At 43.3% G+C, this 27,856-nt stretch overlaps 1 protein-coding gene across 1 annotated transcript in view; it reads right to left on the reverse strand.

Annotated features, from left to right (window-relative positions):
- Positions 1-27,856, reverse strand: part of kcnh3 (potassium voltage-gated channel, subfamily H (eag-related), member 3) — a 161,787-nt gene that overhangs the window by 36,313 nt on the left and 97,618 nt on the right. The window contains exons 2-4 of the mRNA XM_033987198.2: positions 13,719-13,952; positions 5,819-5,953; positions 480-619 (exon numbers count right to left, since the gene is read on the reverse strand). Coding sequence (XP_033843089.2) covers positions 480-619; positions 5,819-5,953; positions 13,719-13,848 — 405 coding nt within the window. The 5' untranslated portion in view covers positions 13,849-13,952. The remainder of the gene's footprint in view (positions 1-479; positions 620-5,818; positions 5,954-13,718; positions 13,953-27,856) is intronic.

Below are 27,856 nucleotides of genomic sequence, written 5' to 3' on the forward strand. Positions count from 1 at the left end.
AGTCATGGTTTAGTCCTGGTCCAGTCCTGGTCCAGTCCTGGTTCAGTCCTGGTTAAAGTTGGGAGTTGATCTCTCCTTCACGGTGCTTCTCCTCGAGGTTTCTAAACCTAAAGACAGGGGGCGCTGTGGGACAGTGGAGGGTCTGAGGAGATGGTTATTGACCAGTATCTGTTTCACTGTTGGATTTTCTACTTTCTGTTGGTTCATGATCCTGTTCAGCCTCAGAGACGACGCCCGCTGGGATTTTGAGCTTTAAAAAATAATGGAAAAACTGAGACCTGAGGCTACACCCCATCCCACCATCCCCCCATCCCACCATCCCCCCATCCCACCATCCCCCCATCCCCCCACCCCACCATCCCCCCATCCCCACCATCCCACGTCTAGAATTATTTCCCCTGTTTAACGCTGACAGATCTGACGTCCAGTGGAGGTACAGCCCAGTGCTCTGTGTGCGTAAGAACAACAACACCACTCACATTGTTGATCTTGAGTTTGCTCTTGTCTTGTTTCTGCAGGTGTCCCGACAGATGGTACAGGACGGCTCTGCTGCGGCGGCGGTTGGCGTTGAAACCCGGAGGCCGTGTCACCTGATGCACCTCCAGACCGGTCTCTTCATCTGAGAAACGACAGAACAGCTCAGAGAAGCAGAAGGAGCAGTTTGCAAAAGTACAAATATGTCTTACGTTACTTTTAATACGTTTTACACGCGCGGACAGCGGAGGCGAGGCGGGTTAAGCGTCTTGCCCAAGGACGCAACAATAATCGCACCTCCAACCTTCAGATCAGTGGGCAAAAACTCTCCCGCTGTCTCTAAACCGTGTCTTTACCCGTTTACCCCCAGTACAAAAACGACAGTGGCGGCGTACGGCGGTAGCATTCAAGGACACGGATATTTTTTCCGCTTATTTCCGACTGAGGTGAAGTAACTTGACACAAACGAGCGTCACGAGGGAGCGAAGAGTGACACAAAGAAAACAAGCGTGGCGGTCATCCTTTTGGGCATGTGCCACACGCCTCCCGCGGTCACAAAAGTCCATTTCTTTCGCCCGCTGGCTCTCACATCACACGCCGCTCAAGACGGATTTACACCGGTCCCGTTTGTGGTTGGAGCACATTTGATCCATCAGCCATGTTGGAAAGGGTGGTGCAGGGTCTTAATCTGTTATGTAGCTGTATAATTGTCTTTCAATCGATTTTAGCGTTTATGAATGAGCCACTCCATCCCCATTACATGTCGTGTTTGGAAATACCCGCCCTTGTAACGCAATCATTTTCATTTGGACCGCGAAATCCAATTAGCTCATTGTCTCTGTACAGGATATTTGAAACGGCTTTGATGGAACAGAAAACAGAACTTACTGAGGGTGAAGCTAATCAAGGCTAGCAGTTATAGCGGCCGATTTGGAGCCGAGTTTCATATTCCAACTTCCGATCACGAGTATGACAGTAAAAAGAGCCAATCCAGAGGGAGGATGTTGAAGGTAACGCCACTTCCCTCCCCGCACCGCTGGGTTAACACCTGTTGCTAACGCTAGCGGGAGCAACCTCAGGGAAAAAAGCCGCCTGATTTGTCTGTTATTAATGTTCATATCTTGATTTACAGACGCAAAAGTGAAATAAAAACACCAGGATCACGTCGAGCGGGTTAATACGAACATTTAAGACCAAAATGACGAGTCTGACAAACCCGGAAGCACGCGGGGCAGCTAGCAGGTTAGCTACGTCCATTTATATACAGTCTATGTTTGCAGTCTATAAACTACAGCAACTACACAGTGTTAAATCTGTCACAATAATCTCTATATCCACTTATCGTTCTATATATAAAGCTGGAACAATGTTTTTTGGGGTCAGTGTTTATCGTGTTACTTTTTCTTTGCACTACTGGGACATTTTTGGTTATTTTCCGCCTGTATAATAAGATTTAAGCTGTAAAAGTTTGAATAAATACCTTGTCTGGCTCATTACAGATGCAAACTAACGACTAAAGTGTTTCATTCTGCTGTTTATTTATCATTAGCAGCTCACGATTTTGAACAATTTTGTAGATTTTGAATAGTTTTTGTGGTTTAAACCTGCTCTTCGGTTGTGCGTCAGTGGCGTAAATAAGTTTCAATATCATCGTTTATCGTCTACGCTACTTCAGCGATATGTCCAACTTCGAATTTCGTTATCGTGACAGGGCTAGGGCTGTGTTTTAAAGTTAAAAATGGAGTTTGAACAGACAGGTGTGAAGTAATAGGAGGTCTACAGGCTTAAACTGCCAAACTTCACGGCACCGGGGAGATAAAAGTGGGCAGAGATTTAAGGCACACTCACAAAGATTAAAGCGGCAGTGCAAAAGGTCACACAGGCTGATGGCAAACAGTTGCCAACGGCGACAGGAAACTCGGGTTGAACTCCCAGTAAAAAAAGGGTCACGCTATAGAAATGAGTCAGACGAGTGTGAAGGGCGCACTCGGACGGCTGATTAAGTGGCTATAGATGCACCACAGTGTAACGTGTCAGCGAGAACGTGGGTGGAATTCAGATCGTTTTCAGGGCCTATATTACACAAAATGGATCTAAACCATGTTAGAATGATGTTAGCTCCAACTCTTTATTATCAGTCTGTAACATCTCCAAAGCTCAAAATGCTCCGTTCCACCTTGTGATGTCATGAAGTGGTAGTTTAAGTTAACAGCTCCTTTTACCTTCAGTTCAGGATAGATTGGAAATTCCAGATTAGCTGAAATGATCCAAATGATTCTAGAAATGAAGGCGTGTGAAGTTTAAAAACACAGCGGAGCACTTCCTGTATCACCACATGATGACATCACAAGGTGGAACAGAGTGTTTTCAGTTTAAGAGAAGAACTCAGCCTAAATCTGCAGGTTTGTGTGTTAAACGTGTGTGAATGAAAAAAAAACAAAACACAACTCCAGGTCTGTTTGTGACGAGGAAACAACATTAGAGCAAAGATCAGAAAATGAGCACAGTTTAGTCCAGATGTAGAATTGGTTTGGTTCTGGTCTAGTCCTGGTCTAGTCCTGGTTTAAACCTGGTCTAGTCCTGGCTTAGTCCTGGTTTAAACCTGGTCTAGTGTAGGATTAGTTCAGAACGTTTTCTCTTCATAATTTGAACAAAACAAAAATAAACAAATAAAAACAGAATAAAACAATCGATTCAGTTTTGTCTGTGGAACAAAATTCAGCTCAAATCTTTATCGAAATCCCCACATTTGAAGCTTCATAAGACTCAAAAACATTTACTTTTTCCATCTTTAAGTGCATTTTTTAACAAGTACTTTTAAACTTTTACTTAAGCACATTTTTTCATGTGACACTTTGCTCTGGTATCTGTACTTTTACATAACAAAACTGGATTTTTTGATCAGTCAGAATGTTTTTTGTTGCTTTTGGAGGCCGAGTTACATCTTATTCTCTTTACAGAACGATTTTCAAACCTCTTTGTGTCTTTGTTTTTTTCCGTTTCAGGTCAAAATAATATTTAATTCAACTTTCTGACAGATTTGCTCCAGAATTCCTCAGGTTTCTTGGGAAGGAGGTGAGCCATCGTGTTCTGGAGTCGACCTGTTTCCTGATGGTTTGTGTAAATGACGTCTGTTGTGGATGTTGTGAAACCAAAAACAGCCCGAGCTCTAATTCTTAAGTTTTTTCTTGCGTAAGTGTCTGAGTCCCTGCGGTGTGTGAAGTGCACCCAGATTTGGCTGTGACAAAAACAGAGCCGGAGCCACATCAATCACAGAGGGGCGTGTGTGGGCCTAACGAGTGTGTGAGGTTAGTCTGGGGAAATAACAAGACGTTTGGAGATGAAAAAAAAAACAACAACAACAGAGGGACCAGAATTCACTCTTTCTGACTGTACCGACTGTGGAAAAGTCGACCCACAGCGTTCAGCTCCAGTCCAAAGAAGCTCATTGAGTTCATATTTGGATTTCTGACCGTAAGTATCATAGCAACCAAAGAGCCAATCCGGAGCGAGGGTGTCAAACCTGTTGCTAACGCCACCGGGAGCGACCTCAGGGAAAGAAGGCGCCTGATTTGTCTGTTTTTAATGTTCATATCTTGATTTACAGACACAAAAGTGAAATAAAAACCCCAGGATCATGTAGAGCGGGTTAATACGAACATTTAAGACCAAAACGACGAGTCTGACTGCAGCAGTTTTTCAATAGAAAGCGGATTGGAGCCAGATTTGATGGAGCTGGAAGTGCGTCCCCGATCACTTCTCATTTGGAACTAGCAGCTACCAGGTTAGCTATGTCCATTTATTATACAGTTGTCCCCCACTATATCGTGGTTCACCTTTCGCGGTCTCGCCGTTTCTTGGATTTTTTTTTTTTGCGCACTTTTTCATGCTTTTTTACATCGTATGAACGTGCATTGTGTTCTTTGTCCTGATTGGCTGTTGGACTGTAGACCATTGTCCATCAGTCTCCTCCGTGCCGTGTCTCCTGTCCAGTACAGAATGTGTTCAGACGAATTTACATAAACGTTGGATCGCAGTGTGACTCTGAAGTGCTGTACGTTTGCAATTTGTTTTCTCCCCGACAAAACCCACACAAATACCCACACCCACAAATGTCGATGAAACGTTCTGCACCGACAAAGACGCCGACGAAGGTTTGAACTTTGAGAGAGTTTAAACGAGAGAGAAATGTGAGAAAATGTTAACGCCTGTGTGAGAAAAGTGTATAAAGTGTGTGGTGAGGGGTTTTACAGACAAAAACAGAGAATAACTGTAAAAAATAAAGCTGATACTTCACGGATTTTGTCTATTGCGGGTTATTTTTAGAACGTGACCCCCGCGATAAACGTGAGACGAGTGTACACAGTCTATGATCGGCCATCTTTAATCAGAATCAGGATCTCCAGCAGAGGGCGATATTCTGTTTTGGCCGACCTGCTGCTTAAAAACACACAAAGCTTCATCTTAACACTTTAGTGCAGAGAAAAAACTGCACAAAACATGACTACAGATTCAGATTTATGCTAAAAAAAAAGGGGATATGGGTGAGTTTTCAGTAAATTAAACTTAAATAATTTGAGTAAAATAATCCAAATCGCTCATTGTTTTGGTAATTAGCTTCTCTGGATTCTAAATATTCCAGCTCTAGGCCTCAAGTTCTTTCCGTTGTTTGTATTTGTGCGTTATGTTTCGTCTGTTTCGTCGTCTACTTTCCACATTAAACCCTGGCTGTGTGAGCCCTTTCCTGTGATTGGAGGACGGTTTTCCAGCCCGGCCTATCCCGGGACCCACTTTCAGCCGCCTCACCTCGTTTAAGAAGATTCACGACCTGTTCTTTTGTCACGTCACTACGTTGGTTCTGACTCTGTGTTTGTTAGTCAAGTGTAACAATGTGTGTTTTATCAGACTTTACCTTTGTTTTTGTTTTAACTTTACGAGATACCACCTATTTCAATTTTTTTTTTTTTTACTTTTTTTTTTAGTTTCGTTTACCCTTTAACATCTTTGTTCATTAAATTACTTCTTATTTTACCATTTTTCATGTTGCTTTCTTTTGTTACTTGCCTAAACAACCCATTTCAGTCAATCTCTAGAAAAAAAAACAACAAAAAAACCTCTTCTGAGATACACTAAACTTTCATTACAGCTGATCCGTGCCAACTTCAGACTTTTGTTGTCTGTTGCCATGGTAACGGTGTTAATTTAACTTGTGTAGTGTCATCCAGCAATTTGCAATACCGTGTTTTCTTATCCTCGGATGCTGCTAAAACCCGCTATGGGAAATCAAACACACTTGTGACATTTGTGCGTTAGATCACATAAAACGTAAAGACTTTTTCCTCACCGGTCTCGGGCCCCTGCTCTGGATTCTGCTCTTTCTTCTTGTCCGTGATGTCTTTGTGGGACACGAGGAACAGCACCACTTCCCCCTTCTCATTCTTAATCGGCACGATGTCCAAAAGACACCAGAACTGAGTACCTGCGGGGACAAAAAAATCACAAACACAAACGCTTCTGAGAGCACATTCGGTCTGATTACAACACTTACAATGCCATTTAATGCGGCTCTGTATTCCCTAAATGAGCTTTGCGAAATGAAAACAGCATTAGGCGAACGAAGAGGCGGATGTGGGGAAAGAACGGAAGCATTTGGTAATTACGACCAGATCAGCTCAAAAGCCCGACTCTCGCTAAGTAGTCCCCGCGTATTAAAACGTAAACGGAAATAAAAATAAACTAAAAATGCATTTGCTGAGGGAGAGTTGGCGTTTTAGCGTGAGATTAAACTCAGTAAAACACGGTCGGAAGAGGAAGGAGCCGACCCATGGATCGATGGATGAACCGATGATGTTTATGTCGAGGGTTTTGAAGGTAACGGCAGAGCTCAATCAATCAAACCTGCTGCTCCGGGAAAGAACGCGCCTGATTTGTCTGTTATTAATGTTCAGATCTTGATTTACTGTCAGGATTTGTTTTGTTTTTTGTGTGTGGTTTGTGCTGTTTCCCTTCTGTGTTGGAGCCTGGAGCTGGGTGGAGACTCGGGCACCACCTCCACACACCTGCCTCTGATGAAGCAATCAAGAACAGACGACCCAACGCACCAGATCGTCTTGTCGCCGTTCGGTATTTTCTTGTCATTTTCTGTTTTTTTCTTCATGTCATGCTCAGGTTTATTTGTTCGCGTATCCACTGTGATCCTCCGTCTCCGACCCAGCCCTCCACGACCACCACGAACACCTCAGAAGACTGCCTGCAGTACGACACCGCTCCCAACTGTCTGCTCCGTCTACCTTCATTTACATTCACGTTTCTGCAAATAAACTCTGAACTCTTTCCCCGAGTCTGTATCTTTTGGTCGCCCTGTCAGACTTTATGACATTTACAGACAAAATGGTGAAGTAAAAACACAAAAATCACTTAACGAGAACATTTTAAGACCAAAATGACGAGTCTGACAGCAGCAATTACACAGACAGGGGACACATTTTTTCAATAGAAGGTGAATTGGAGCCAGAGTCGGAAGCAGGAAGTGCACCCATGATCACTTCCTGTTATATAATATTATGTGTGGCCCATTGCCCTGTTGACCAACGTAAAATACACATTTACAAGCCATATTATATTTCACCAAGGATGGCAGCAGATCCGGGTCGTGCTCCGAGGTCGAGCTCTCACTGACTTTTAACGGCAATCGGATAAAGACGACAGGTTTAAAGAAATTTGAACATTTGCTAAGAAAATGCTGAGTTTGTTTAGTTCTTGGTTATGAACTTTAACAAGAACCGTGCGAGGACAAGCCCGACTCACATCTGTGACATTTTGCGCATCCAAACCACCGTCTTTGAGCCAGACCGGGCCGATTTACTACAGTCCAGATCTCAGTTTCAGTCCAGTCTCAGTTCGTTTGGTGAATAAATTTGAAAATCTCAGTGAATTAATTTTATTGTGATAATCCAAACCACAGATTAAATGTTCACTTTTTCATATTTATAATCTGTGTGTAATTCATTTTGTTTTTGAAAGGTGAAAGCCAGTTGCAATAAAAAGTAAAAAAAAGTTTAATAGTTTAATAGTTAATTTAATAGTTTAATAGTTAATTTAATAGTTTAATAGTTAATTTAATAGTTAATTTAATAATTTAATAGTTTAATAGTTAATTTAATAGTTAATTTAATAGTTTAATAGTTAATTTAATAGTTAATTTAATAATTTAATAGTTTAATAGTTAATTTAATAGTTAATTTAATAGTTAATTTAATAATTTAATAGTTTAATAGTTAATTTAATAGTTAATTTAATAATTTAATAGTTTAATAGTTAATTTAATAGTTAATTTAATAGTTTAATAGTTAATTTTATAGTTAATTTAATAGTTTAATAGTTAATTTAATAGTTAATTTAATAGTTTAATAGTTAATTTAATAGTTTAATAGTTAATTTAATAGTTTTAATTGTCTGGCCCTCATTGCAAAAAGTTTGGACGCCCCTGACATATACAGTCTGTATTCCTGACTGACTGAATCCTGGGATGTTTAACTCCGTCTCCTGCCTCGGTCTCTGCGCTCTTCACACAAACTCGTCTTGCTCAAGGGCAGCGACCCCAGGGAAACGCACTCTCCTCTCTCCCACGGCACTGACTCTGAATGAGAAACTTAAATAAATGACAATCTCTAACCACAAGAGCCAATATGAGCTCTCACCCGAGTTTCCTTTCATCAAATTCGAGAGCTTCATCCGCTGAAGTGATATTACTTTCACAATAGCTCTTCTCCTGGCAATTCAACAAAAGATTATAAAAGCATCATCAGACTCTATAAAGCCTCATTCAGAGAGATCTCACACACAGCGAACACGAGAGTGAAATAAAAACCCCAGGATCACGTAGAGCGGGTTAATCCGAACATTTTAAGACCAAAAATGACAAATCTGACAGCAGCAGTTACAGAGAGAGGAGCCACAGCTTTTCAATAGAAAGTGAACTGAAGCCAGAGTCGATGGGGCCGGAAGCGCGCACATGATCACTTCCTGTTTGGAACACGGCAGCTAGCGGGTTAGCTATGTCCATTTATATATTTTTTTTAAATTTTATTTTATTTATTTAAAAGGGACGACGCACATTAATAAACACCAGTACAAAATACACGTGTAAAACGAGACAAGAGACAGGACAACACAAAAAACAATCAAACAACTCCACAGATCACAAAAAACTCACTCCATACGGTCTAAAGTGTCTATTTATAAAGTGCGTATGTGGCTAAAGTGCTGTAGAGTTCTAATAAATAAGTGAATTTAGTTTAAAGCCAGTTCAGTCCAGACGTCTTAGTCGTCTCCTGCCGCTCAGAGACGACCGAGACGCTGGAGTTTACAGAGCGCCCGCGGGTCCTAAAACATTCATACATACACGCATATTACACATGAACAGTAAAAAACAGTAACAGCATAGATATACAGTCTATAATCTCACATAAACAGCCTCGATTATTCGTTTGTTAAACCTGAGCTCGAGCTAAAACGGCTAACGCTAGCACCTTTACGTCATAACACTTTATTTAAAAATATTTTCTTCATATTAAGGATCAACCGTGAGATAAACCAGTCGCGTTGTGTCCAGTTAAACACCTGCCGCCGCGTTGTTGTTGTTGTTGTTTTTCCGACTTTCGCGATGTATTGTGAGCTATACTGACCCCTAGTGACCAGCGCTGGACACTACGTTCCAAGATGCATCGTGGGAAATTTTGAGTGCGCTATATTTTCAACTCCTGGTCGTCCGGATGCAGCTAAAAATACTCACACCGTCACCTACAGGGGTCCGTAAACGCTGCCCCCTGTAGGTGATAGTGCAGACACGGCCTCACGCTCCTGTTCTAACGTTGTTCTAATTGTGTTGTTGTTGTTTGACCCCTGGGAACATGACGAAAACTGAGACATATTGGTATAAAAACACATCGATTGACTTCCGTGCTCCGATACTGGAAAACGTGGTTCAGGCGATATCCTGGTTGGGCCTTTAAATAAAACGAGCGAGATTATGAGATTTACAGCCTGATTTTGGCCTAGAACGTCTGATAATGTTTGAACTTTTTAGACAAAGCTGTTCAGTCGTTATGTGAAGAATAGTTACATAACACTGTTGGCGCTCCCTCTGTGTTTGAAGGAAATAGGAGCCACTTTGCGTCCGAACACTCGTACTATTCGGTATCTGTATGTTTACGGTTTTGTCTTGACTTTTATGTGAAGCTCTTTGATCAGCTGAAGTTTTTTTTTAAATGTGCGACAGAAAAAACATTGAATTGAAGGTAATTGGAAATGAAAAAGTCGGAACAGTAACAGTAATTGAATTCCACGGAGTAAATAGAGATAAAACTGTGTAAATACTCATTGGATTTAATAGAACTGAGAAATCATGAAAGATTTTTAATTCTCATCATTTGTGAATATAAATTTGCCAAAAACTGAAACTTTTGTAGACGACGTTTTGTGGACAAGTCTAGCTATTGTTGTATTGTCATTTTTATGTCTGTTTAATGTCGTTTTTATTCTGTAAAGCACCTTGAATTACTTTGTGACCCAATTGTGCTATATTTTGTCTTATTTTGTCGTATTCTTAGGGTTTGTAGCTGGGACAAAGTGGGCCCTTGTCCCAGTATATTTTATTTGGTTAAGTCTATTCGTTTCAGTTACATAATTCAGTTAAATACATCCACTTTCCCGCTAATCTGAGTCTCCACATGGTCCAGACAAAGAGGGGCGTGCCCAGTGTCGGCCATTTTGGAAGTCTTAAGTGGAGGTGATGGGTTGGACCATGTGGAGGGGTGAGGACATAGGCCGGTCCGTGTCGAGGGGTGAGGTCGTGTGCTGGACCAGGTCGTGGGCCAGACCATGCGGATGGGGAGAACAGGGTTAAGGTCTTTTTTTTGTTTGTCTTTGTCCATTTCGTTTCAATATTTAAGTATTTATAGTTTTATTTTAAACACTTCTGTTAAAGAGACTTCCTCAAAATTAAACAGATTGGAATAGCGGAGCAGCGGTTTTCCAATCTAACTGGGAATGAGATTTTTCCTGAGTCTCTGCCTCCTTCACCACATTCCCATCTTCCCCACAGGAGCCAATTCCTTATTTTGTCGTATTCTTGGGATTTATAGCTCCACCGGTGACCTCTGAACTCCTCACAAATCTCAGGGTTCCCATTGTTGCTCACACTGCATTTCTAATTTCCCAGAGTGCATTGTGTGTGTAAATAATGCATTTAAATGAGCCAATCGAAGGACTACTGGCCCTGCACAAACAGAATAGGACATAATGAAGCGGGACTGGTCCATGTAACAGTGGAACACGAGGGTAAACAGCAGCAGGACGTACTGAATGTCCACTGTCCACCAGCCCAGAAGCAGCACACTGAGACTGTACGAGTGTCGGCGTATACTGCACGTCTTATCTTTATTTCATTACAGCCCATGTTTGCACTGAGACAATCATTAAAAGCCAAGTATCTTCATAATGTGATGTGTACAAACAGAGACGTGGTCATAACACCAAACGTGGAAACGTCTTTAGTTCTGTGGAAAAGAAAAGAGAGAATGAGGCAAAATGTGTGTGTTTTTATGTTTAGTGTTTTGCTTTAAAGATGGAATTTATATGATAGATTATTACATGTATTTACTGTTTGTTGATGGTGATGGGCACCTTAAGCTGTAGGGATAGTAGTACTGAGTAGTGTAGAGTAGAGCAGAGCGGAGTAGAGTAGAGTAGAGTAGAGTACAGCGGAGTAGAGTGGAACAGAGCAGAGTAGAGTAGAGTAGAGTGGAGTGGAGTGGAGTAAAGTAGAGTACAGCACAGTAGAGTGGAGTAGAGTAGAGCGGAGTAGAACAGAGTAGAGTACAGCAGAGTAGAGTAGAGTACAGCAGAGTACAGCAGAGTACAGTAGAGTACAGCAGAGTAGAGTAGAGTAGAGTATATTTTTGTGTCAGGTTCTCTTCTTTATAGTGACAGATTTTCAGACTCTCTAATGTTTACTTTATTTGGACAGATGCTAGCTGTACATCAATCAAGAAGATATTATCAGAGAAAAAGTTAAAACTTCCAGGAAATAGAGAGTAAATAAATAGACAGTGCCAATTCAATTCAATAAAGCCCAAAATTGCCACTTAGAGCTGAACGTGGGAATTGATTTAACCAACACTGATGACATCACACTGATGACATCACACTGATGACATCACACTGATGACATCACAGATCGGCCATTCACGCTCAGAGGGACAGTCGGCCCCAAGCATCTCTGTAATGAAGTGTTTATGAGGGTTGTGCAGAGTCACGCTAAAATCAATACATCCTGACAGATCAGTCGACAGGGAGCTGCGGGTGAGCTAGGGTCAGAGGTCAGAGATTAAGGTTAGGGTCAGGCAGTGGAAAGGAGCTATGGGTGAGATAGAGTTAATGGATTAGAGGGTTAAAGGGTTAGAGGGTTAGGGGTTGGAGTTAGGAGTTAGGGGCTAGGAGGTTAGGAGTTAGGAGTTAGGGGGTTAGGGGCTAGGAGGTTAGGAGTTAGGGGGTTAGGGGCTAGGAGGTTAGGAGTTAGGGGGTTAGGGGCTAGGAGGTTAGGAGTTAGGGGGTTAGGGTCAGGCAGTGGAAAGGGAGTTGCAGGTGGACGTCACTCACATATTAACGAGGACAAATACGAGGACAACTTCACTGGAGGACACTTCTATGTTTACAAAGATATGTCTGATATGTCAATGCTAATGCTAATGCTAACTTCTAAAACGTTAAATATAACATAACAATAAAATAGGTGTAGATTATTTCAGTCAGTGATGTTATTTAAATATTTATTAGAGTCCAAAATTAGGATATATTGAGTTTAACGCAACTCGGTCATGATTTCCAACCAGGAAGTGCAAATTTAAAGCTAAAAAATGAGGAAGACACTATAAAATGTTCCGTAAAATGTTCAATATAACGATATGAGCTGTGTTTTAGTAGAATGAGTCGTCTAAGCCGTCACTTTAAGAACACAGTGAAGCCAATACTGATCACATTAACATCCAAGGAGCCCCCGTCACCACAGGCCGACACGTCACTGACTTGATCAAAGCTGTGTTTTGTTATTTAAGCGGAGGTTTTGTGTGGCTCTTGGGGGACTCCGTGTTCTTCTCACGGTGCTAACGTGTCGGATTCACACCTGGCTGCTCGTGAAAGCTGCGTCTGATTGGATGGACTCTGGGAAACAGCATTCGAGATGTGGATAAGTGAGGACATTACGGAGGGCAGGGAGCACGGCACAGAGGTTTAGGAAGCACAAAACAACAACAAACTGTGGTATTAATACTGTGAAATGTTATACTTTTTACGTAACACAAAAATAAATAAGTAAATATGGACATTTAAGTGTGACTAAACAATAAATCAACTTTTTCAACTCAAATCTACAGAGCACTTTCTTCAGTTTTTGGCATTTTAGTGCAAAATAGGTTCATTTGCGGTTATGTGCTGGTGCCTCTTTGACCTATTCTCGTGATTGTTTTATTATATTTATGCTTGTTTTGTGGCGTGGCAAGAGAAAAAAAAGTCTAAAACTGAATGTGTGCTGCCACCTATGGTTAAACTCAGCCATTGCATTTAAAGAGGCGTGAATCAGACACACCTGCAGGGGCGGAGGCTGAAGGGAAAGGTGTTGGTCCAGATGCCAAAATCTTTAGTCCTCCTGACCCCACCCGTCACTCTCCTCTTTAGTCTTTCTGTCCCCTCTCTCCCCTTTAGTCCTCCTGACCCCACCCCACACTCTCCCGTTTAGTCTTTCTGTCCCCACTCTCCCCTTTAGTCCTTCTGTCCCCACTCTCCTCTTTAGTCCTCCTGACCCCACCCGTCACTCTCCTCTTTAGTCTTTCTGTCCCCACTCTCCCCTTTAGTCCTTCTGTCCCCACTCTCCTCTTTAGTCCTCCTGACCCCACCCGTCACTCTCCTCTTTAGTCTTTCTGTCCCCTCTCTCCCATTTAGTCCTCCTGACCCCACCCGTCGCTCTCCCCTTTAGACATTTCTGTCCACTCTCTCCCCTTTAGTCCTCCTGACCCCACCCCTCACTCTCCCTTTAGTCCTCCTGACCCCACCCCTCACTCTCCCTTTAGTCCTCCTGACCCCACCCCTCACTCTCCCTTTAGCCCTCCTGACCCCACCCACTTTACCCGTTTGGTTTAACTGTTTAGCCGCCACTTTAAGACACTTTACGTCACGCGCTCGCTTACCTTCCTTTTTATAGAACACCAGCTCAGTCTTGAACTCCCGCCTCTCGTCTAGCGCCCCCTGGATCTGAGCCGTGAGCCGGTCGCTGGTCTCGGGGCCGTACAGGAAGTGACACGCGCTGCTCTTCTGCATGAGCTCGGCGCGGGCGTATCCCGTCAGCTCACAGAAGCCGTCTGAACAGTAGACGATGGGGTACAGCGACTGGACCTGTGCGTTCCCCAGGACAAAGTTACTGTCTGGAAAGAGAAGACGGAACCAAGATTATTACAGAAACTATTTTTTGAACCATAAAACGACCTGGAAAAACATGTACATCACAATAGAGTTTGGGGATATGCAAAAGTAGTATCAAGTAGTCAAAGTATTGCAGTAATTTCCAAATACTTCACAAAATTTAGGTATAAAATTGTGTTCTGTTGGTTCAGAAATCAAACCCGTCCTTAAGCAGCGATGGGCCTCCCTCCTTTCTTCAGGTGTTTCTGTTTCTGTCGATGCGCAGACGGAAAAGACAAGGACATGCATCTTGAACTGATTACGCAACAATAATAATCTATAATAAATCACTACGTTTTTATATAACACAACGCAATGATCTAAGAGGGTTTTAGCAGATGTCAGGACATAATGATCGGCAACGTCGTGACAGATGAACCGAGTGTATTACTGTCATTGTTTCTCCGGTCACTAGTCGCGTCAGGAAGGGCATCTGGCGTACAAATAGTAGTATAAACAGTATCAACGTCGACGTGTCAGAGACTTCACGTGGAACATCGCAACTTTGCTCAAATCTGGCACTTTTTAAAATTCTTTTGGATACTTTTATATGTTTTGTAGTTTAAAAAAAAGAAAGGCAAAGCGCAAAGTAGAGTCAGTCTGCCCCGGGGCGGCTCTGGCTACAGCGAGTGTGGACTGAATGAAGAATACTCTGTGTCCAATCCAATGCATTATTAATATTATTTTTATTATTATAGAGGGTTAGGTCAAAACAGCAGCTGATGTGAGGATCTGTAGTGTTTTTATAGACTGTAAAGTGTTGTTACCGAGTTTCATGTTTGGAATTCCGACCGCGAGTATCATAGCAACCAAAGAGCCAATCCGGAGCGGGGTTGTTGAAGGTAACGCCCCATCAAACCTGAGAGCGACCTCGGAGAAAGAAGGCACACGATTTTGTACGTTTGTCGAGATTTCTGTGTTCCTGTGCCGTCTTTCCTCCTCCCTTCTGTGTCTTTACCTGGAGCTGGGCGGAGACTCTGGCACCACCCACTACACACCTGCAGCCAATGAGCAAACAAGCCTGAACCGCGGGAGTATAAATGGCCTGAGGTTCCTACACATGCCGCCAGATCGTCCGTGTATCCTCCGTGGTACAGTTCCGCTTGGCTCAGTCTAGTTTTCGTGATTATGTTCATAGTACTCAGCTGTTTTTTTTCTCGTTTTTGCCAGATCCCGCTCCTTGGAACTACCCTGTGCCTCCGCCTCCGACCCAGCTCTCCACGACCGGTACGAACACATCAGCCTCCGCCCCAGCTTCCTACTATCTGCTTCGTCAATCTTCATTCACATTTCCTCGTTTGCAATCAACTCAATAGCGAAATAAAAACGGCAGGATCGTGTAGAGCGGGTTAATACGAACATTTTAAGACCAAAATGACGAGTCTGACAGCAGCAGTTACAGAAAGAGGGGCGACAGTTTTTCAATAGAAAGTGAATTAAAGCCAGAATCGATGCAGCCCGATGCGCACTCATGCTCACTTCCTGTTTAGAACGTGGCAGCTAGCAGGTTAGCTATGTCCATTTATATATACAGTCTATGGTTATGGCTAACAAAATCTACAAAAATACTCAAAGTTACTCAAAAAAAAAAACAAAAAAAAAAACAACCTTAAGATAAAAAGCAAACTGATGTAAACACGGCCGACGGGAGCCCGTGACAGAGCGCTGCCGGCGGGTCACGCACCCCTCGCTCCTTGGCCCGCTGATGGATGATTAACACTGCGCTCTGTGTGTGCATAAAAAGTAACTGGAACATTTCTGCGGCGCTGGGCTAAGCTAATGGCCCCGGGCGAGTAAATGTGTGAGGAGCTAAAATAAAGAACTTATCGCTGCATGCCCAGGCTTTTTCATTGATCCATCAATCCTGAAGGACCCTCCAGACCTCCAAGCTAAATATTTAATGAGTGGCTTCCAGCTCTTTGCAGAAACAGCCAAAACAGACGAGAAAATGCGTGAAGGAGGAGGCAGCACGTACATGTTTATGCACTGTGTTTCTATGGCAGCACGTTCCTGACTCCTTATTGCATGAAGTGGTATTACTCGTACTCGTATTAATGTTGTGTTTTTTGGTCTAGTTTATTTATAATCTCCAAACACAGCAGCTTTGTGAATAAAACAGAAGGTGAGTTTTGTAACAATCCCATCAAGGCCTCATGTCTTTTCGTTTCATTGTATTTTTCAAACACGGTTCTTCCCGTCTCTGTTCGCGACGATTAAACGACGTCGCAACATTAAAACTTTGTAAACCTCGTGATCGACTAATACAAATAAACTAATCTGATCAATAACTGGTCAAGAATGCTGCACCAGGAAGGGCATCTGTTGTAAAAGCAAGCTCAAATCAGTAGGAGAAGTTAAGGAAAAGACCAAAGTAAACTGAGGATTTAAATCACTTTCTAGCAGGGCCGGACACAGAAATTAGGGGGCCCGGAGCAAGAAGCCTCACGTGGGCCACCCTTTAATATAAATGAATAAGACGAAGGGCCAAGTCCAACCTGTTTGGCCTGGAATATTCCACAGTATGGCATTAAACGGTCCATTTTAGGCTGTTTTCTGATCTGTTCTAATGCTGTTTCCTCGTCACAAACAGATCTGGAGTTGTTTTTTTTTTGTTTTTTTGTTTTTGTCATTAAACAATTGAACATGTCTCACTGGTTCAGATGAATCATTTTGAAGAATATAAACCAGCAGCCATGTTTCAATCTGTGGCAAACGAAACCACTTTATTCATTCTGTGAGTTTAAACTTGTGCTTATACTTTCTACTGTGGCACTGAGCTGATTTCACCTGTTTAGACTCAGTGAAATGGGACTAAATAAACATTAGAAACGGCGGGATCGTGTAGTTATGGCTGGACACGATCACAAACTGACGCTTTTGTCAATATTTTCTCACGATTAAACTTTAAACTTTCTGATTTATGTTGTAATGTTGTTTCCTCATCGCAAACAGACCTGGAGTTGTGGTTTTTTTTTGTTTCATTCACACATGTTTAACTCGCAAACCCGGAATATTTACGCGTGAGTTCGTCTCTCAAACTGAAAACACTCTGTTCCACCTTGTGACGTCATCGTGTGGTGATACAGGAAGTGCTCCACTGTGTTTTTAAACTCCACACACCTTCATTTCTAGAATCATTTGGATCATTTCAGCTAATCTGGAATTGCCGATCTACTACTGAACTAAAGGTAAAAGGAGATGTTCACTTGAAAAAAAAAACCCAAAAACAACCACTTCATGACATCACAAGGTGGAACAGAGCGTTTTGAGATTCAGAGATGCACAGACTAATAATAAAGTGTTACGTAAACATGTGGGAATGAAACAAAACACAACTCCAGGTCTGTTTTTGAGGAAAGAACAGCATCACATCATGACTTAAAGCTACAAGAGTCAGTTTTGTGTAACTTATCTCCATAGAGACAGTCAAGTAAGATCTGTGGAGAGATGACCCCTCTCTAGTTTTTCAAGCAATAAAAGTTTTGAGCAATAAAGACACAACATAGATGCATTCAAAGCCATTATGAGGAACATTTTTGGCAAAGCATAAACAAGCGACTCTTCATCAGACCTGGTACATAGTGAACCTTAAATTAAAGAGAAAAATCTATCAAATTAAAGCTCTAACAGGTGTAACGCTGCGTCTATGGTAACGCAGGTGACGACCCCGCTGTTACGCAACACGGCAGCGTCTCCGGAGTGTGGGAGTCGTTCTCCGTCAGAGTCTTGGACGGCGGGATTGTGTTCCATAAATGAGTCTCAGTCACAACAAAGACGCTTCATTTCGGCGGCTAATTGCTCTTCTCTGAACAAACCCACAGCTCTCCCCTTTCAGGTCCCACCACGGCCTTCGGGGACACGGGAAAACATCCGACTAAAACGTTCTGAGCGCGCGCCGAAGAGACCGGCCCCGTGTCAGCTCGGAGGCCCGTCCCTTTTCTCCGGTTGTCCTGTGGGGGGGGCCTGTGGTGATGTCATCGGGCGCTCTGTGCCTGGAGACGCTGCCAGGACTGAGACCGACGCCTCCCATTAGCGCCACAACAAACAACTGTTAATAATATTATCATCAAATCACTTCATTACATCCAGAAAGACAACTGTGTGTTCACTTTAATGAACATACACTTCTTTTTGTTTACATACACTATATAAAAAAGACACGTATGCTTTTTTTTTCTCACTGTCTGACATGAAATCAGACTAAACTTTTCCTGTTTTAGGTCAGTTAGAATTACCAAAATTATTTCTATTTTTTAAAAGATATTTTTTCACAACTTTTTTCATGACATTTCATTATTATTTGGTCCCATTGCTTTAAAACTGTGTGACTGTGAAGTTGGCTTAACTTTGTCCCGTTCCTCCTGACAGAACTGGTGTAACTGAGTCAAGTTTGTGGCCGTCTTCAGGTCTGTTCATACATTTTCAACGGGACTGAGATCAGGTCTTTTGTGGAACATCGACTTTGTTATCCTTTAGCCACTTTGTAACCATTTTGACAGTACGCTTCAGGTCACTGTCCATTTGGAAGACCCATTTGCGCCCAAGCTTTAACTTCCTGGCTGAAGTCTTAAGATGTTGCTTCAGTATTTTCCACATGATGCTCTTTCCTCACGATGCATCTATTTTGTGACGTGCACCAGTCGCTCCTGCAGCAAAACAAACCCACGACATGATGCTGGCACCCCTGTATTTCACAGTTAGGATGAGGTTCTCAGGTTTGCAGGCTTCCTCCTTTTTCCTCCAAACATAACAATGCTCATTTTGGCCAAACAGTTTAATTTTAGTTTCTTCAGACCACAGGACACGTCTCCAAAGTGAAGCTCTTTGTCCCTGTGTGGATTTGCAAACTGTAATTTGTCTTTTTTTAATGTTTCTTTCGGAGTAATGGCTTCTTCCTGCAGAGTGTCCTTTCTCGGCTGATTACTTTTGACTTTCTCGTGATGTAACACAAAGAAGCAGTGTGTTTCAGGTGTGTCTTCACATACATCCACAGGTTTGTCTCTAATTAACTCAAATGTTGTCGATAAACCAATCAGAAGCACCTAAAGACATGACATCATCCTCTCGTTTTCCCAAATGTTTAAAGGCATATTAATCTTTGAAGAAAGTGATGAAAAACTGTCTTAAAAAAAATCCTTTTCTCATTATTCTGGCATTTCGCAAATAGAGTCTGATTTCATGTCAGACACTGAGAAAAAAAAAAACATGTGTCTTTTTATATGGTGTTTGTAAAGTTCTGGTTTCAACTGTAAGTAACAAAATTGAGTCGTTCTTCTCCCGCAGATCATGAGGGTTTGAAAATATAAAAGAATAAAACACATTTAACACAACAGAGATGAACACCTGGACAAACGCACACACACACACACACACACACACACATATAAAAGAATAAAACACATTTAACACAACAGAGACGCACCTGGACAAACCCACATGGACCTGAGCAGTTTGGCCTGAGGCTGGAGGCTCCCAGTGTCATTTAACTGTCACACACACACTTCAGACGCACACACACACTTCAGACGCACACACACACACTTCAGACGCACACACACACTTCAGACGCACACACACACTTCAGACGCACACACACACACTTCAGACGCACACACACACTTCAGACGCACACACACACACTTCAGACGCACACACACACACTTCAGACGCACACACACACACTTCAGACGCACACACACACTTCAGACGCACACACACACACTTCAGACGCACACACACACTTCAGACGCACACACACACTTCAGACGCACACACACACACTTCAGACGCACACACACACTTCAGACGCACACACACACACTTCAGACGCACACACACACACTTCAGACGCACACACACACACTTCAGACGCACACACACACTTCAGACCGCACGCACACACACTTCAGACGCACACACACACTTCAGACGCACACACACACTTCAGACGCACACACACACACTTCAGACGCACACACACACTTCAGACGCACACACACACTTCAGACGCACACACACACTTCAGACGCACACACACACTTCAGACGCACACACACACACTTCAGACGCACACACACACTTCAGACGCACACACACACACTTCAGACGCACACACACACACTTCAGACGCACACACACACACTTCAGACGCACACACACACTTCAGACGCACACACACACACTTCAGACGCACACACACACTTCAGACGCACACACACACTTCAGACGCACACACACACACTTCAGACGCACACACACACTTCAGACGCACACACACACACTTCAGACGCACACACACACACTTCAGACGCACACACACACACTTCAGACGCACACACACACTTCAGAGTCCATGTGATGTGACGGACCATAACACACAGTCAGGTGCTGGTGCCTCTTTGTATCTGTTGTGTATTTTTATTTATTTTTTTTGTATTTGCTCGTGTTGTTGTGTCGCTCTGTAAACTCTCCGTCTGCGCGGTGCCTGTTCGTTCGTGTGACGTTTTATATTTAAACCCGTACACAGCAGACTTTGGACGATACTGAAACTTTGTGTGACGATTATCACGGCCAAAATAATTGCGATTAACGATTATATCACCATAATGATTAAAGTTGTTATGGATATGAATAATTATAACTTTAAAACAGAGAATATTATGGATGAACAGGGCAGTCGACTCAAATTTGGGGACCCCGGGGCAATAAGCCTCACATGGGCCCCCTGTAATTCAAATTAACAGGAAGTGAGTCCAATTCTGGGCCCCCTAAGACCCTGGGGCCCCGGACAAGAGACCCCTTTGTCCCCTTTGTCCCTCCTCCCCTACTCATCGTCTGCGTGGCGTGGCTGGTCGCTCTGTAAACTCGCCGTCTGCGTGGCGTCTGTTAGCTGCCGTTAGCCTCTTGTGTTTGACCTGGTGAGTCCGAGCATCCTGTTTTCGCCTTTTGTTTCGTACAGTTAGTTTGGCAGCGTTTTAATTTGTTTGGGAGCGTTTTCGTGAGGTTAGTGGTGTCGGCGGCGGCTCGCGTGGCGCCGTACGGGGTCGGCCCAGCGCCGCGTACTTTTGGTTCTGTTTGTCGACTCTTCAGGTCTTTGTTTTTGGCTCAGGTGGAGGTTTGGCATTTTAAAGTAAATTAAAATGAACTTAATAAAAATATTTCACATTTTACAACCCGTTTGACTCTTGTGTCTGCTGTTTGGTCCATAACATACACCACCATAATACACCACCACATATAACACCACCACATCATACACCACCATAATACACCACCACATATAACACCACCACATCATACACCACCATAATACACCACCACATATAACACCACCACATCATACACCACCATAATACACCACCACATATAACACCACCATAATACACCACCACATATAACACCACCACATCATACACCACCATAATACACCACCATAATACACCACCACATATAACACCACCATAATACACCACCACATTATACACCACCATAATACACCACATATAACACCACCTCATATAACACCACCACATCATACACCACCATAATACACCACCACATATAACACCACCACAATACACCACCACATCATACACCACCACATCATACACCACCACAATACACCACCACAATACACCACCACATCATACACCACCACATCATACACCACCATAATACACCACCACATCATATCATACACCACCACAATACACCACCACATCATATCATACACCACCACATCATACACCACCATAATACACCACCACATCATACACCACCACATCATACACCACCATAATACACCACCACATCATACACCACCATAATACACCACCACATATAACACCACCACAATACACCACCACATCATACACCACCACATCATACACCACCATAATACACCACATATAACACCACCTCATATAACACCACCACATCATACACCACCATAATACACCACCACATATAACACCACCACAATACACCACCACATCATACACCACCATAATACACCACCACATCATACACCACCACATCATACACCACCACATATAACACCACCACATCATACACCACCATAATACACCACCACATATAACACCACCACATCATACACCACCATAATACACCACCACATATAACACCACCATAATACACCACCACATATAACACCACCACATCATACACCACCATAATACACCACCATAATACACCACCACATATAACACCACCATAATACACCACCACATTATACACCACCATAATACACCACATATAACACCACCTCATATAACACCACCACATCATACACCACCATAATACACCACCACATATAACACCACCACAATACACCACCACATCATACACCACCACATCATACACCACCACAATACACCACCACAATACACCACCACATCATACACCACCACATCATACACCACCATAATACACCACCACATCATATCATACACCACCACAATACACCACCACATCATATCATACACCACCACATCATACACCACCATAATACACCACCACATCATACACCACCACATCATACACCACCATAATACACCACCACATCATACACCACCATAATACACCACCACATATAACACCACCACAATACACCACCACATCATACACCACCACATCATACACCACCATAATACACCACATATAACACCACCTCATATAACACCACCACATCATACACCACCATAATACACCACCACATATAACACCACCACAATACACCACCACATCATACACCACCACATCATACACCACCATAATACACCACCACATCATACACCACCACATCATACACCACCACATCATACACCACCATAATACACCACCACATCATACACCACCACATCATACACCACCATAATACACCACCATAATACACCACCACATCATACACCACCATAATACACCACCACATCATACACCACCACATCGTACACCACTACATCATACACCACCAGATATAACACCACAACATCATACACCACCATCAGATATAACACCTCCACATAATACACCTCCATATATAACACCAGCACCGGGAACAGAAGGAGAGGAAAGGAGGAGGAAAGAAAGAGGAAATGAGGGGGAGAGGAGAAAAGAACAGGTGGATGAGAGGAAGAAGAGAGGAGGAGAGGAAGAGGAGGAGAGGAAATGTGGGGGAGAGGAGAAAAGGAGAGGAGGAAACAATAAATAAATAAAAATAGAGGCGAGGAAGAGGAAAAAAGATGAGGAAGAGGAAGAGAAGCAGAGGAAAGAGGAAATGTGGGGGAGAGGAGAAGAGGAGAGAAAGAAGAGAGGAGGAAGAAAGGAAGAAATAGTAAATAAATAAAAAATAAAAACAGGAGAGGAAGAGGAGAGAAAGAGGAGGAGGAGGAGAGAGGCGGAAGAAAGGAAGAGGAAATGTGGGGAGAAGAGAAGAGGAGCAGAAGAGGAGAGAAAGAGGAGGAGAGTTGAGGAGGAGAGGAGAGGAGAGGTGGAGGAAGGGATGTGGAAATGTGGGGGAGAGGCAAAGAGGAGAGAAAGAGGAGAGAAAGAGGAGAGGAAGAGGAGAGACAGAGGAGAGGAGGAAGAAAGGAATAAATAATAAATAAATTAAAGACACAATTATGTAAACAAAGTTGCTGTGGGGGACTCCATGTCACTTTAGTTTTATCATTAACAGAACCTCGAGTCTAAACGGTTCCACTTTGGCTCTGGATCCACAGTCGTCACAATGAAAAGTGATTGTTCTTTCTGGTCCGACCACATGGCCAATTTGTCCAACACCATCAGCAAATGGATTTTCCGTGCTCCCGCCCACCAGCGCCCCCACGCCATTTTGTTCACTCCAAACCTGATCACCCTGGGTTATGTGTCCCAACAGCGCCGTAATAAACCAGATTGAAAAACAACAAGACTTCTTCTTCGTACTCGGGCACAATCGCGAAGCTCCCGGGGTGAAAAAAAGACGAGAAGGAGCTCAGTCTGCGACCAGCGAGAAACACGAGAAAACACAAATAGTAAAGCAGCGATTTCAGCCACAAAAGAGGGTTTAAGGTAGAACGCGGGCGGCTAACGGAGATGACGGCTAACCTTTTGTCCGCGCCATAAACAAATGTTTTATTCAGACTTAACTAGATGTGAACTGCACAGTAAATAATTGGAGAAACTGCCTCTCAAATGAAGCTAAACTACGAGAAAACGGTCAAAGCTTCTCTCCCGCGTGGCGTTACATATAAACCTGTTTCTGACGTTAGCGCGTGGATATCGAAACTTTGTGTGACGATTATCACGGCCGAAATAACTGCGATTAACGATTATATCACGCTAATGATTAAAGTTGTTATGGATATGAATAATTATAACTTTAAAACAGAGAATATTATGGATGAGCAGGGCCGTTGCCAGAAATTTGGGGGGCCCCGGGGCGATATGTCTCACATGGGCCCCCCCGTATTTCAAATTAAAAGGAAGAAAGTCCAATTCTGGGCCCCCTAAGACCCTGGGGCCCTGGACAACAGACCCCTTTGTCCCTCCTGTTGACTCCCCTGTGGATAAGTCATTTTTAGGCGATATTTGGGCGATTATCTTTATTGCAGATTATCACAATTATATAAAATGTCCCACGAATGATTATTGTCGACGCTTTTATCGCGATAAACAGAATATTTGTTTATCGTTGCGTCCCTGTTACACAGCAGAGAAAAGAGCGGTTTGGGTGGTTCAGAAAATGGAGTAATCGGATTTAAAAGAGGTACAAAGTAAGAATCAATCTGTGTACGCAGCTGTATGGGAAAAAACTGGCCAAAAATCAGTTTCTTTGGATGTTACCTAGCGCTTTATTAGCCCAGGAAAGATGTAGCATTCGTTCAAAACACAAAAAACAAAAAACAAAACAAACGGCGTCTCACAGCGTCTCCACCAGGAAACACAACCACAACAGCAAACGCCCCGTCATATATTACTACAGAACTTCTTATTTACAATGACGTACATTCAGAGACTAATATTTCACAGTGTTACTTTAGCATTAGCGGCTCGTTAAGGTGATTTCATGTGTGATTTCTGAATTAAACCTGACCTGCAGTGATAAGGACACGCCTCCAGATCAGAGAGCCTCCACCAATTACAAACCAAATATTAGGGCGGGGCTTTTTTTTATGTAAAGTGAACTGGAGCCAGAGTCATGATCACTTCCTGTTTGGAGTCATGTGAGGCTCATGCTGCTTTCTGATTGGATAACTGTCTTATGTCCATTGTTTTTGTGATTAAAAATAAATCATCATTTTCACATTCAGTGTTTAATCTCAAAATCGGGCGCACAGTTCCTCAATTTTGGTCCAAAAAAGGAACAAACACAAACATCGCGGAACCAATAGTTGTTAATTCTCTTATTGTGATTTCCGTGGTGCGGCTTTAACATCTGCACAAAGATTATTCATCAAATTCCTAAATATTTAAATCGTTGTCCCACACATTTGTGAGACTCTGAGCTGCAGATGTTTCACTGTCTCGTCCGTCCTGTGTTTTAAACGCTCTGAAACGTGAAACCTGAAATATGAAACATGGCACCTCCTCCACATCAAACTCAACAGATAAACGACACTCTGCTTCTCTGAAAAAAAACCTCTTTTGTTTCAGGGGGAAACTCATCGAGAGTCTGACACTGAACATTGAGGAGGAGAGGAGGAGGGGAGAGGAGGAGAGGAGAGGAGGAGAGGAGGGGAGGAGAGGAGGAGAGGGGGGGAGGAGAGGAGAGGGTTACTCTGTTTACACAACACTCCAATGTGGCTCATGTGTGATAAGAACTGAGGAGGAGAAGGAAGAGAGGAGGAGAGGAGGAGGAGAAGAGGAGAGGAGGGGGAGAGGAGGAGAAGATTGGAAGAGTAGAGGAGAGGATTGGGGGAGGAGTAGAGGAGAGGGGGAGGAAAGGAGGAGGAGAAGAGGAAGAAAGAGGGAGAGGAGGAGGGAGAGAGGAGGGGAGGAGGGAGAGAGGAGGGGAGGAGGAGAGGGAGAGGAGGAGAAGATTGGAGGAGTAGAGGGGGGGCAGAAAGGAGGAGGAGAAGAGAGAAGGAGGGAGAGAGGAGCAGAGGAGGAGAGGGAGAGAGGAGAAGAGGGTGAGAAAGAGGAGAGGAGAGGAGGAAGAGAGGAGGAGAGGGCGAGGAGGAGATGAGAAGAGGAGGAGAGGAAGAGAGGAGAGGAAGGGGTGTGGAGGAGATGAGGAGAAAGAGAGGAAAGGAGAGGAGGGAGAGAGGAGGGTTAGTGGAGGAGAGGAGGGAGAGAGGAGGACAGGAGGGAGAGAGGAGGAGAGATAAAGGAGGGGAGGATGAGAAGAAGATGAGAGGAGGAGGAGAGGAGAGTTGAGAGGATGAGGAGAAAAAGACAAGAGGATCTGTCTCCACCCTGACGGAGCAGCAGATACAGTCATGATGAATAATCCAGAACATGGACGTGACATGAGCTCAGACGACTCAGGTACAGACATGAGGCAGAGGAGGAGGTACATGGAGGACGAGGTACACGGAGGACGAGGTACACGGAGGATGAGGTACACGGAGGAGGAGGAGGTACACGGGGGAGGAGGAGGTACACGGGGGAGGTGCGCGCTCCTACGGTGAAGCTGTTCAGAATAACAGACTGTGCAGTGTAATAGAAACAGACTTGATTATGCAGATAATTAAAGGTAGGATTCGTGGCGTCCAGGACACCTCTCTGACCAGTGTGGCGTCCAGGACATTAGAACCGAGGGAGACTTAATTACAGATCAAATTGCTCAAAGAAAATGAGATTATTTCTTCATGCAATTTCTCTGCTTCCAATAAACGCTGTCACAGAGCCGAGAGAAGAGCCTGATGTGCTTGTATTGCTCCATTTTATTTTTATAACTAGATTTTCATGTATTTTGTGCTTCCTGAGCGTCTCTAAGTGAAACACACTGCTCTAGTAAAACGATGGCATTAAGAAACACGGCGCCACATAATTCCACCTGTGCCTCCTCGTCCGATATTTGATCCAATATCTGATCCAATACCGATACTAGGTCTTAGTGCAGTCGCTATTGGCTGTAAATACAAATATACAGTCCGATCCCGTGAAGAAGTCGACTAACGCGACTCAAATTTGTTACAAGAGCAAAGTATAAAGTAGTCTACAGAAAAAAATGAGATTTATTTTTCTCCTCGGAAAAAGACGTCATTCTGGAGCAAATTAATCATTATGCAGAGTAAACAAAGTCCATGTTAGCGCTGTCATTGTGTTAGCATTGTTGTTATGTTAGTGCTCTGTTCGTGTTAGCGCTGTTGTCGTGTTAGCACAGTTGCTGTGTTATTGCTCTTGTCATGTTAGCGCTGTTGTTATGTTAGCATTGTTGTTATGTTAGTGCTCTGTTCGTGTTAGCGCTGTTGTCTTGTTAGCACAGTTGTCATGTTATTGCTCTTGTCATGTTAGCGCTGTTGTTGTGTTAGCACCGTTAGCGTCATTGTCGTGTTAATACCATTGTCCTGATAGCGCTGTTGTCGAGTTGGTGCTGTTGTCATGTTAGTGCTATTGTTGTGTTAGCACCATTGCTGGGGTAGTGCCGTTGTCATGTTAATACATTGTCCTGTTGGTGCTGTTATCCCATTAGCATTTTTGTCCTGTTAGCGCTGTTTTCCCGTTAATGCTGTTGTCCCGTTAGCTCTGTGGTCCTGTTAGCTCTGTTGTACTGTTAGCTCGGTTGTCCTATTAGCTCTGTTGTCCTATTAGCTCTGTTGTCATGTTAGCTCCTTTGACCTGTTAGCTCCATTATCCTGTTAGCTTAGTTGTCCTGTTAACTCCGTTATCCTGTTAGCTCCGTTGTCCAGTTAGCTCTATT

The sequence above is a fragment of the Periophthalmus magnuspinnatus genome, chromosome 21 (genome assembly GCF_009829125.3).
Source record: "Periophthalmus magnuspinnatus isolate fPerMag1 chromosome 21, fPerMag1.2.pri, whole genome shotgun sequence".
Lineage (NCBI taxonomy): Eukaryota > Metazoa > Chordata > Actinopteri > Gobiiformes > Gobiidae > Periophthalmus > Periophthalmus magnuspinnatus.